Here is a 13,351-nt window from a genome sequence, read left to right on the forward strand (position 1 = left end):
AATCCTGTCTCTAAGAATCTTCTCCAGTAATTTGCCCACCACTGAAGTAAGACTCACTGGTCTGTAATTCCCAGGGTTATACCTACTCCCTTTCTTAAACAAAGGAACAAAATTTGCCACCCTCCAATCATCTGGCACTGCTTCTGTGACCAGTGAGGATGCAAAGATCGTCGCCAAAGGCACAGCAATCTCTTCCCTCACTTCTCGTAATAACTTTGGATATATCCTGTCCGGCCCCAGTGACTTATCTATCCTGATGTTTTTCAGTAGTCCCAGCACATCCTCTTTCCTCACATCGACGTGCCCTAGCATTAGCAACCTGTCGTACGCCATCCTCTCAAACATCAAGGTCTCTCTCTGTGGTGAATACTGAAGCAAAATATTCATTAAGGACCTCCCCTACCTCTTTTATCCCTGATCAGTCCGACCCTCACTCTAGTCATCCTCTTATTCTTCACATACGTGTAGAACGCCTTACATTGTTGCATGGAAAATCTTTCATTGGCCAGTAAAATCAGGTGGTATGTATAACAATGAACGGTATAATTTTTTTTATGCATTAGATTCATAGAGCCGTACACTATAGAAATGGGCCCTTTGGCCCTCCACATCCGTGCTGACCTTTTTGATCATTTACCCACATTAGGACTGTATCCCTCTATGCATTGCATATTTAAGTGTCTTTCTGAATACCTCTTAAACATAGTAATTGCATCTGATTCCATCACCTACTCTAGCAGTGTATTCCAGATATCAGTCATCTGGTTTAAAAAAAATTACCCCACAGATTCCATTACAGACTTAACTGTCGCAAGGGCAGGAGCGGCTGCTTGATGTTCCGTGTTTTAGATGTTTCAGAAGGGATAGGAAGGGAGGTAAAAGAGGTGGGGTGGGTAGTGGTATTGTTAATCCAGGATAGTATCACAGCTGCAGAAAAGGAGGACATCGTGGAGGGATCGTCTACTGAATCAGTGTAGGTGGAAGTCAGAAACAGGAAGGGAGCAATTACTCTATTGGAAGTATTCTATAGCTCCCCCGGTAGCCACCTGGACACCGAGGAGCAGATAAGTAGGCAGATTTTGGAAAGTTGCAAAAATAACAGGGTTGTTGTCATGGGTGACTTCCATCTTCCCTAATATTGATTGGCACCTCCTTAGTGCAAAGGGTTTAGATGGGGCAGACTTTGTTAGGTGTGTCCAGGAAGGATTCTCGACACCGTATATGGACAGGCCGACTAGAGAAGAGGCCATACTGGATCTAGTACTCGGCAATGAACCTGGCCAGGAGAGAGAACTCTCGGTGGGCAAGCATTTCGGAGACAGTGATCACAATTCCCAGATCTTTAGCATAGCTATGGACAAGGCTAGGAGCAGACGATATGGGAAAGTTTTTAATTGGGGGAGGGCTAATTACACTAGTATTAGGCAGGAAGTTGGGAGTGTAAATTGGGAACAGATGTTCTCAGGGAAATGCACAGCAGAAACGTGGAGGCTGTTTGCAGACCACTTGCATGGGGTTCTGGATAGGTTTGTCCCACTGAGATAGGGAAAGGATCGTAAGGTAAAGGAACCATGGTTGACAAGAGAAGTGAAATTTTTAGTCAGCAAAAATCAGTCAGGGCTCTTGAGAATAATAAGGTAGCTAGGAAGGAGCTTAAGAAGGGACTTGGGAGAACTAGAAGGGGACATGAGAAGGCCTTGGTGAGTAGAGTTAAGGAAAGCCCCAAGGCATTCTACATGTACGCAAAGAACAGGAGGATGACTAGAGTGAGGGTAAGATTGCTCGGTGATAAAGGGGGAAACGTGCCTGGAGGTAGGGGAGGGCCTTGATACTTCAGTATTGACTAGGGAGAGGGACTTTGATGAATGTGAGGTCAGTGTAGAGCAGGCTAATGATGAGGTTGAGAATGAGGTAGTGTTGGAGCTTCTGAAAAACATTAGAATAGATAAGTCCCTGGGGCTGGACAGGATGTACCCCAGGTTAGTACGGGAAGTGAGAGAAGAGATTGCTGGGGCGTTGACAATGATATTTGTGTTCTCCCTGGCCATGGGAATGGTGCTGGAAGATTGGAGAATGGCAAATGTTGTTCCCTTGTTCAAGAAAGGTAATAGGGATAATCCTGGGAATCATAGACCAATGAGTCGTAAGTCAGTGGTGGGCAAGCTGTTGAAGAGGATTCTTAGGGACAGGATTTACGAGCATTTGGAGAAGCATAGTCTTATTAGGGATGGTCAGCATGGCTTTGTGAGGGGCAGGTCATGCCATACAAGCCTAACTGAGTTTTTTGAGGAGGTGAGAAAACAAATTGATGAAGTTAGAGTGATGGATGTGGTGTATATGGAGGTGTTTTGACAAGGTTCCCCATGGTAGGCTCATCTAGAAAGTCATGAGGCATGGGACCTATGGAGACTTGGCTGCGTGGATTCTGAATTAGCTTGCCCACAGAAGGCAGAAGGTGGTAGTAGATGGAGAGTATTCTGCCTGGAGGTCGATGACTAGTGGTGTTCTGCAGGGATTTGTTGTGGAAGTGGAGGGATGGGTTAATAAGTTTGCTGATGACACAAAGATTGGAGGTGTTGTGGATAGTGTAGAAGGTTGCCGTAGTCTACAACAGGATGTGTATACAGGATGCAGAGTTGGGTGGAGAAGTGGCAGATGTTCAATCCAGAAAAGTGTGAAGCGATATACTTTGGAAGATTGAACTTGAAGGCTGAGTACAAGGTTGGTGGCAGGATTCTTAGTAGTGTGGAGGAACTTGGGGTCCAAATCCATAGATCTCTCAAAGTTGCTGCACAAGTTGATGGGGTGGTTAAGAAGGCTTATGTTGTGCTGGCCTTCATTAGTCGGGTGGGGGGGGGGGGAGGTTGAGTTCAAGAGCTATCAGGTACTGACTGTTGCAGGTCTATAAAACTCTGGTTAGACCACACTTGGAGTATTGTGTTCAGTTCTGGTTGTCTCATTAAAGGAAGGATGTGGAAGCTTTAGAGAGGGCGCAAAGCGGATTTCCCAGGATGCTGTCTGGATTAGAGAACATGTCTCATGAGGAAAGGTTGAGCGTGGTAGGGGTGTTCTCTTTGGTGTGATGCAGGGTGAGAGGTGATTTGATAGAGATGTACAAGATTGAGGGGCATAGATAGGTTCCGGCTGTCCACTCTTCTCCACTGGGCGGCAATGGCCAATACCAGAGGAGATCAGTTTAAGGTCAGAGGAGGAAAAAGTTTTTTTTATTACAGAGCGGTGGGTGCTTAGAACGCACTGACGGGGGTGGTAGTAGAGGCTGATACAATAGGGACATTTAAGAGAGACTTTAAGTGGATGTAAGAACAATGGAGGGTTATGGGCTGTGTAGGAGGGAAGGGTTAGATTGATGGTGGGGTAGGTTTATATCGGTCAGCACAACATGGGCCAAAGGGCCTGTACTATGCTATGTAAAAACCCCTTCAAATCTCCTTCCTTTCACCCTAAATCCATGCCCTTTTGTTTTTGATACCCCTACCACAGAAAAAAACTTTTAAAAGCTTTACTTACAGCACGGTAACAGGCCCTTACGGCCCATTGAGTCTGCGCCGCCCATTTAAACCCATGTTAACTTACGTCTCTAGAATGTGGGAGGAAACCGGAGCACCCGGAGGAAACCCACACAGACACTGGGAGAATGTACAAACTCCTTATAGACAGCAGCGGGAATTGAACCCCGATTGCTGGTGCTGTAACAGCATCGCACTAACCACTATGCTACCGTGCCATCGTGGGACATTTAAGAGCGACTTTAAGTGGATGTAAGAACAATGGAGGGTTATGGGCTGTGTAGGAGGGAAGGGTTAGATTGATGGTGGGGTAGGTTTATATCGGTCAGCACAACATGGGCCAAAGGGCCTGTACTATGCTATGTAAAAACCCCCTCACTCCTTGGCCTCCTTCACTCCAGGGAAAACAAGCCCAGCCTATTCAATCTCTCCCCATAACTAAAGTCCTCTAATCCAGGCAACATCCTGCGAATCTCCTCTGTACTCTCTCCAGCATAATCACATCCTTCCTACAGTGTGGTGACCAGAACTGTGCACAATACCTTTTGTGTGGCCTAACCAGAATTTTGTAAATTTGTGACATAAATGTTTCTCTTGTCACCTGCTGTTGGATTTGATGACAGCTGTAGTCTCCTCTCTGTTTGGGTGCACAGCTGTCCCCAGCCCTGCCATGTCTTTAAGGCAATAAGTTCGATGGTGGTTTCCTCAGTAGCTCAGCCACACTAAGCCACGCGGCACTGAGATTTAACAGCAGTGGGAGGGCAGGGTTCACATTAGGTTCCTAGTACAGCAGTGCTATGGGTAACACATCACAAATATGTATATATTAAGTGCTACAGTGACCCCTTTAAGCACTGATTACATTAGCTCTCTTGTTGGGAATGCATCCTGATTGCAAACTGAAGGTGTCAGTGACCCGTGTTATTGAATCACTTAAAATAACTTTGAAAATAAACTGTACTGACCATGTATACTTTTTATTGGTGTTCTTGGTAATGGTAAAATACTTTTTTTTCAACAGTTGCAAACTTAATGCGTCCACTAGTACCTCATTGTGCTCATTTAAAAAAAAGTTGAAACCACCTTAGTCATAATTGCGGAAATTTCCTCGTGGTAATTATTGTGCTCTGTGGCCTGGAAATGTTTGTGGGTGGTGCCAAGTGCTACCACCATGCTTTTAAAGTAATGTTAAAGATAAAGGAAACTTCATTTGCTTTCAATAGGACCTTACAAATTTCTAGATCTTCTCCTGGTTTTGCATTCATAATTTACTTTTGCTTTCCTGTTAAAGGACTAAAACATGCTCACTAATCAGGTATTTAATTACAGCAAAAGCTTAACTACTTCACACTGCTAATTTAAGAACTATTTTGTGTATGGGAAATTGTGCAGTTAAAACCAAATCAAATTCTTGCCATGGCGTAATCTCTCCCTGACTGAGACTAAATTCAATAAAACTATCATACAGAATTCTGTAACATAGTATTTAAAAAATGCTCTTATTGGATATTTGACAATGCACTGCTGATTTTTAGGATTGAGAGCGTGAGTACAGCAGTCGGCCATTCAGTCCTTAATCCATTCATTTAGCTATTCTGCTGTGGGATAACACATAACTCGTGAAAAGATGAACCCTGGGATTTAATGTTAAACACGGTTTTTTCATTGAATTTGTTTTTATTCACGACAAAAAGACTTGGATTAAATTCAAATCTGAAAATGACTGAAGCGACGGGAATGCTTTTATTGGATATAGTTAGTGACATTTTATTTGTTATGTCCATCAGATCCAGATTATTCGAGCTGCGAAACAGAAAGGTGTACAGGTAACCTGTGAAGTGGCTCCTCACCATCTTTTCTTGAGTGAAGAAGACCTTGAAAGTATAGGTCATGGCAAAGGCCAAGTTAGACCAATGCTTGGTACTAAAGAGGACGTCAAAGCTCTGTGGGAAAATATGGATGTCATTGACTGTTTTGCGACTGATCATGGTAAGTAATTGAATCAGCAAACTCTTGATTTTTTTTTAAGTTACTTTTAAATTTTGGGTCATGGGGAGAAGCAGTAAGGAATTCCTTCAGAAAAATCTTAAATCTTTATACATCTTAGTGATGTGATGTGATACATCTTTCTAAACTGCGACCGACAGTTTTATTTGCTGTAATCTTTGCAGTTTCCAGTCTCGGGAGATTCCTGTGGGTGTAGCTGTGCAGAATGGGTTCAAGCTTAAAGCAAGTAACCACGCAAATGGCAGTATGTAGTAAATGAGATGAAAAGTGTTTTTGCTGCCAGATCTGTTTTTTGCATGAAGCTGCTTTTCCCCAGAGCATAACAAAATTGCATTAGTAATTTACTTTTGTTTTTATGTTAAAGGACTAAAACATCCTCACTAACAATTGGTTATTTAATTACAGCAAAAGCTTAAAATTATTTTATGTTGTTAAACTTAGTATTCTTTTGTGTATAGTTCTTTAATTAATTGACTGTGGTGCTGTGATCATATGTATTTGATTAAATAAATTTGCTGTACAGACTTTTGAGTGGAGGGTTGCCATAGGCATGATCTTTATAAACAAAGTTTTGATCTAGATCCTGTGGCAGTACAGGGCAGAGTAATTGTGTTTTGGGTAAATGTACACCAATGGTTTCATCTTCTGTTCTTCAGCTCCACATTCTGTTGAAGAGAAGATTAGTGATACACCACCACCAGGTTACCCTGGTTTAGAGACCATGCTGCCGCTACTCCTCACAGCCGTCAGTGAGGGAAGACTCACCATTGATGGTCTAATTAAAAGGCTGTATGAAAATCCCCGGAAGATCTTTTCGTTGCCAGTTCAGGAAAACACTTACGTGGAGGTAGAGGAGTTTTGAGAAATTTTTGTCTGAATATTGGAGAATAAACATTTTTTTGTATTTATGACATGTTCATTCAAGCCACTCAATCTTTTATCTTTCTTTATGAATATTGGAAAGATCTTAATTTTAGAAAGTGTCCTATTTATCTGATCTTCAAAGCATATTTGAAGTGAAATGTCTGATTGCATGGCTCTATGAGAAAGGTTTGTATCTTGTCAAATAAATTAATTGATGCACTTCCCCTGAAACACATGCATTCTAACACAGCTTGATATGCCCACACCAGCCCCCATGTACTGGTCAGTGACTATTGGTTAAGTGGAATAATGTTAATACCATGGCATAAATAGAAGGCATAGGAACAACAGTATACATAGAAACAGTTGGATGCTGAGAATGTGTGAACAGTTGATTTCAGTGGAGGGGCTGGAGATTTAAAAACAGACATAAAGCAAAGCAGCCTGAGTAGCTCAGATATCACAAAGCAGGGTTGAGATCAACACAGTGTTTTCAATAAGCTTCCCAGTTCCACATAGCACCATCTCGCCTTCACCTTCCTGTCACTGTCAGGAAAAACATGTAGATGGACTATCCCGCTGAAGGCTGTCATGGAAACAGTTTACTCTTTTTTCAAACCAAGGTTATGATGGATAAGTGGGAAACCCCCACTGAAATTCTGGCTCCAAGCACAGTGCAGACTCCATATTTTCATATCTGTTTTGCTTTCCAGAGCATTCCCATCTGTCCCATTGCGTAACTCCCACCAACCTATTCTCTCTGAGATGCTCGTCGACTCCCCTGATTCGTTCACCCACCTACACCAGTGGTAATTTGCAATAACCAATTAACCCAATAACCAGCATGTTAATGGGATGTGGGAGAAGCCAGAATACCCGGAGGAGACCTGTGCAATCACAGGGAGACCATACAAAGTCCCCATAGATGGCACTGGAGGTCAGGATTGAAACTGGGATTGAGGCAGCAGCACCACCAGCTGTGTCACTGTGCTGTCCAGACACTGGTTAGGATGAGAGCATGCCAGAGCTTCAGCAGGTAATTAAAGGGAGAGAGGCAGAAGTCATGTGCAGGTGGGCAGTGTGTCTGGGAAAGTGGAGCATAATGTTTCTGCAAGAGAATGTGGATAACATTGGAAAGATTGCAGATTGTTAAGAGGGAAAACCAAGCGAGTAAGAATTCTTAACGCTGTAGTCAGCTGTTTAAAAAAAAAATTACTTACTGAATAGCAGATCTAATATTGCTAAGAACTGTTCACTAAAGAGCAATATTTTATTGCATGTGATTTTCTTCCTATCCAAAATGTGTTTCTAACCATATGTTGGAGTTCTAATGTCATATTGAAACAAAACTGAGTCAATGTTTCGGGTACTTCTAGGTTGATTTGGAGCAAGAATGGGTTATTCCAGTACACATGCAGTTCACAAAGTCCAAATGGACACCATTTGAAGGAAAGAAAGTGAAGGGAAGAGTCAGGCGAGTTGTATTGAGAGGTGAAGTGGCCTACATTGATGGACAGGTAATGTCTGGACTCTGCAGTGTTTACAATTTTATTAAGGTCCTACCTAAATTGCAGGATTGTTGAAAAAGCAAATTCCATAATATCAGGCCTCTACCATGGCGGGCTGGATTGTCTCTGGCTACCATCTGGGCTACTCCAAGGGATTTCCATGTACCTATCCAATCCCCAAATCTCAAACTTGGTTCTTTCAGCAGACTCTGCAAACTAAACAATTCAGGTTTCTGAATTGAAGCAGTGAATTTCACTGCAACAAGGGGAGAAAAGTTATTAGAGCAATTTAATAGAAAGATTTTAAAAAATTGGTGTTTGTCCTCTTCCCATTCTCCCTAATATGTTTTCACTTGCTAACATTTAATAATGTAAATTTTACTTTTTAGTAAATACCTTTTCTCGTTTGCAACCAGGTTACAATTTGTTTTTAAGTTTCATCTTGCAATTTAGGGAGGACCTTGTGTGTTGCTGCAAGAATTTGTCTTTGTGGTCAGCTTTATTTTGATGTGCAGAATTATGTTTTCTGTGAAAATGCTGCTAGAATAAGTTTGGTCTTTTATTTCTCTTCAGTACAAGAGATTGAAAATTCATTTAAATTGGCAATGTATCTCATTTTGTTCATTTCCAGGCTTTTATTTTTGGAAGCTTTCAGTTGATCTATGACAAGATTGATGTACTACTGAACTTCCTCATACTGCTTCTGTTTGTACATGCTTTGATTTATGGATTCCAGTTCAAATGTTTTCATGTTTTTGTAAATAGGATTTCATGTCTTCTTTCATGCTGCTTTGAATTGAGTGCAGACATGAAGAGCAATTGCTGTCTTTTCCAACCTTTTGAGATGTAAAATTATAGTTGGGTCTTTGTCAGTGCTAGTACATTGCTTTTTCTATGACAGTGATCTTGATACCTCATTATCACACATATTGACCTTGAGCAAAACTGAAATATGTATCAAAAGTAAATCATAAGATAAATACTTAGATGGTATTCACTTCATTTATAACTGATAGGAAATGTACACAACAGCTGCTTGGCTTCTTTCACAAACTCTGTCAAACTATTCAGATCCAGTGTTACAGCAAACAATGAAATGCCATTTTTCTTGTCACTGAGGTGCATATTCCACTGATTGGCCTGCTTCAAATATGAGCTCACTGAACGTCAGCTGGTTGAAATGCATAAATACATGGAATCCACTAACCTTGATTGTCATCATTTGACTTCTGCTGTGGTTGAATTATTTGTTTTAGAAATATCATTTTGCCCATTCCATTGCATTTTCCTGTCATCAATCTACGCTCTTCCTCAATACAGCTCCAGAGATGTGATTGATGCTGGGATGCTTTTTCAATAACACTGGTCACTGTGCAATATCTCATCCTAGCAGCCAGTTTTTGTGCTAGTTCAATCAGCCATTTTTGGCAGATGAATTGCTATGAGAAGAATTTAACCTGATTTGATTGAGGAACCAGAAATCATACAGCACAGAAATGGGCTCTTCAACCCACTCAGTCCATGCCAACCATCATGTATCCATCCATATTAATCCCATTTGCCAGCACTTGGTCCATAGCCTTCCATGATTTGTTGATTCAAATGCTCGTCAAGATACTTTTAACTGTTGTGAGAGTACCTTCCTTTCTCTTCACTACCTTGTCAGGCAGTGTGTTCCAGATTGCAACTACCCTTCACTGGAGGTGGGGAGACTGCTTTAGATCCTCTTGCCCTCTAACTTTCTTACAGTTCAATGTAAACTATTGCCTTCTGGTTTTAGGTATCTCCTTTAGGGGGGAGTCAGGTTTCTCACAATCCACCCTGTTATGTCCCCCTCATAATTTTGTATACCTCCATTGGGTGTCCCTTGGCTTCCTCCAATCTATCCAATCTCCCCTCACTATTGAAACATTCCTTTCCAAGCAACATCCTGGTGAATTTCCTCTGCACCCTCTCCAGTGCAATTATGTCCTTCCTACAGTGTGGTGACCGGAGCTACACCCAATACATCCAGCTGTGGCATATTCAATATTTTATAAAGTTGTACCATGATCCCCATGCTCTTATGTTCTACACCCCAGCAGATGATGGCCAGCATCCTGTATATCTTCGCTGCCTTGTCTACTAGTCTAATCACCTGTAGGGATCCATGGACTTGTACACCGAATCCCTCTGTTCCTCTATTCTCTTGGGCCCCAATGTTTATGGTGTATGTCCTATCCTGATAGCCCTACAAAAATGTGGTGGCACAGTAGTGTAGCAGTTTGTGTGACGCTATTACAGTGCCAGCGATTGGGGTTCCTCTGAGTGCTCTGGTTCCCTCCCACATTCCAAAGACGTACGGGTAGCTTAACATGGGTTTAAATGGGCGGCGCAGACTCGTTGAACTGGAAGGGCCTGTTACTATGCTGTCTAAATAATTTTTTTAAAAAATGTATCACTTATCGAGATTGAATTCCATCTGTCTTTTCTCCGCCCAGAAATTCCCCAAAGCCAAGCTTTGCTCAAGCCATGAGTGTCTACATTTGCATCATTTAGAAATGCCTTCATTAGATTTAGTGAAGAATTGCTGCATTTTATCAAGAGCCTCACATTGCTAAACTTAGGATGAAAAATCAGTCAAACTCTTCACTAATATACAAGTTAGTCATGAATGATTTGATGGCTTGTCGAAAAAGATTCAAAACTGGATCATTGTACTGCTGGAATAAACAAGCTTACAATTCATTTGGACCAGCTGTGTTAGGTAGATAATTCCGAAGATTCACGACCATCTGGTGAAGAAATTTTTTCTTTTCATCTCTGTCCTGAATAGCTGACTCTTTGAGACTGAGAGTCATTGTTCCAGACAACCCACTAGGAGGAAACATCTCTGCATTTACCCTGTCAAGTCTCTAACAATTTTGCATGTTTAAATGAGATCAGATCTCATTCTTCTAAACTTGAAAGTGTTGGCTCAATCTGCTAAATTTCTTCAAACACCCTTTTCAGGAATTTGGATCTTGATTATACTCCATATTGTAGTTGACCCTTCTTTTAGAGAGGCCAGACCTGTACACAACACTCTAGTTGCCATTCTGTATAATTGGAAAATGATGCCTCTACTCTTGTACTCAAATCCTCTTGGGGGGGGGGGGGGAAGGTGGGGGGAAGAGGCCTGCCTACCATTTGCCTTTCTAATCAGTTGCTGAACCTGCATATTAATCTTCAGTGATTTGTGTACGACGACACCAGGTCCCTCGGAACACCAAACCTTTCAAACTCACACCTTTTAATAATGCATTGCCATTATATTTTGGCCAAAGTGCGTGACTTCTCATTTTTTTTCTTTATTGGTATTCCATCTGCCATTTCCTTTCCCGTTCACTTACCCTGTATATACTCCCTCGAAGCCTCTTTGCTCCTTGCAGCCCATATTGTTACCCAGACTTGTACCAGAGGCAAACTTGTATATTGCACTTGATCTATTCACCTAAATCATTGATGTAGATTGTGACCAGTGAGATCCCTACGGCACTCTATGGTCACCGTCTCCCACCTCGATAATGACCAATTAACCAATCCCGAACTATCCTCAAACACACCAGTATATTACTCCCCAATACCCTGTGCTCTGATTTTGTTTAATAATCTTGTGTGTTATCTTCTGAAATACACCACATCCAGTTTACCCTTGCTTAGTAACCTAAAGAAATCCCAATAGTTTTGTCAAACATGATTGCCCTTACATAGTCAATGTTGACCCCACCCAGTCCTTCTACACTGGTAACTGGAATGCCGCTAACATTACGCACTTTCACTGGCTGAGGAATCGGCAAAGCTTTTACAGTTTTGTGTCTCCCTTTGACCTGCTCTCATATTTTACTTTTCTAGATCAACGTCTTGGTCCTTCATGACTGAATTTTTCCCAATCTTCAGTATTGCTCTTTTTGAAAGCTTTTTTCCTTCGATCTAAAACCAGTTTTAACTTGATAGTGAAAGCTGGACCACTTTCTCTTTTATTTTTGCCTTAAAGCAAATATATTTTGCTTGCAAACAGGGTGTTAAATTTTTAAATGTTAGGCTTTTTACTTTGTTGTTATCATTACCTTTTCAGTGTAATTTCCCAGTCTAATATAGCCAGCTGAAACCTCATGCCCTTGTGGTTTGTTTCATTCTGATTTAAGACCTGGTTCAGATTGAAATAAATCATGTTTTTATAGAAAAATTTCATCTAATGATCACTGTTCCCTAAAGGTTCCATACCTACCAGGTCATCAATTTACCCTTGTTACACAGTACGAGAAATCAAATAGTCTGTTCCTTCATTAACATCTCAACCAAATGATCTGTAAAAACAATATTGTATGCACTCCATGAATTCATCCTTCACACTATAGTGCCCCATGTTTATTATATTACCCTTCTTTAATGCGCCTCTTATTTCCTGAATATACAGTGTTCCATTTTACCAAAATTCCTTGTGGCCCTGTGTACAACTCCCATTAATGTTTTCCACCCCATGCTGTTTCCAAGCTTCACCCAAATCTGATAATACTATTTGATTTTTTTGAACCAAGATCCTTTCTATCTACTGCCTTCATCCATATTTGAAATACCAGAGGTATTCACCTCCTTTTCTATTTCACTTTTAAAAGTTACGTATCCTGGAATATTTATTTCCTAGCCTTGGTCATCTTACAACCATGCTTCTGTAGTGGCTGTTAGATTGTACTTTTTTTTTGTGTGCCATTTATGCCCCTATTGTGTTGAAATTACTCTGTCCCCTTCTCTGAAGTGGTGGTATATTCAAACTGTTCTTTTCTGATTGACTCTGATTATTGTTGCCTATTTTGCTACCCTACATAATTGCTTTCTCTTCCTAAAGTTCCCCAGTCCTGGACATTAGTGTAATCTGCAGAAGATGGCATATGCAAGATATTTCACAAGTACAAGGATGCTTTGAAGCTTTCCCTCCACTTGCATTGAATCAAAATTAAATAGCATTAAAAACATAAATGAAGAAATATTCCTGATTGCTGTAATGTTTCTATGTTTTCCCTTCAAATACTTGTTTGGAGACACTATCACTGTTCTGCCTTAATTTTTGTGGTTAGCTTTACGTAGCTATGAAACAAAAGATCCACAACATGGAAATGTGCTCAGTTGTAAATTGTGATTACAGGTGCTGGTTCCCCCAGGCTATGGACAAGATGTGAGGACCTGGCCTTTGGGCGTCTCATTGCCACCACCGCCACCACCACCACCTACTTCAGTAAAGGTAAGGCTTCCATTCTGCCACAGACTACTCTGATTTTTTTTAAAAATGCAGTGTTTTTAATCCAACAATGCAGCCTCTTCTGATCTCTTGTGTTAGGCCTTTTTCAGCTAACAGGTATCAGTCAATACAATTAATGATCAGAATTAAAACCATAAGATGGAAGTGTTAAGTTACCCTAGTGCTTT

General features: G+C 41.1%; 1 protein-coding gene across 2 annotated transcripts in view; it reads left to right on the forward strand.

The window, feature by feature from the left end:
* The window catches only part of cad (carbamoyl-phosphate synthetase 2, aspartate transcarbamylase, and dihydroorotase), an 82,798-nt gene that overhangs the window by 48,334 nt on the left and 21,113 nt on the right, over window positions 1-13,351 (forward strand). For both annotated transcript variants that reach the window (XM_052024727.1, XM_052024728.1), the window contains exons 31-34: window positions 5,315-5,516; window positions 6,191-6,381; window positions 7,775-7,915; window positions 13,071-13,166. In XM_052024727.1, the coding sequence (XP_051880687.1) occupies window positions 5,315-5,516; window positions 6,191-6,381; window positions 7,775-7,915; window positions 13,071-13,166 (630 nt within the window). The remainder of the gene's footprint in view (window positions 1-5,314; window positions 5,517-6,190; window positions 6,382-7,774; window positions 7,916-13,070; window positions 13,167-13,351) is intronic.

Source organism: Pristis pectinata, chromosome 10 (assembly GCF_009764475.1).
Source record: "Pristis pectinata isolate sPriPec2 chromosome 10, sPriPec2.1.pri, whole genome shotgun sequence".
NCBI classification, from domain to species: Eukaryota; Metazoa; Chordata; class Chondrichthyes; order Rhinopristiformes; family Pristidae; genus Pristis; species Pristis pectinata.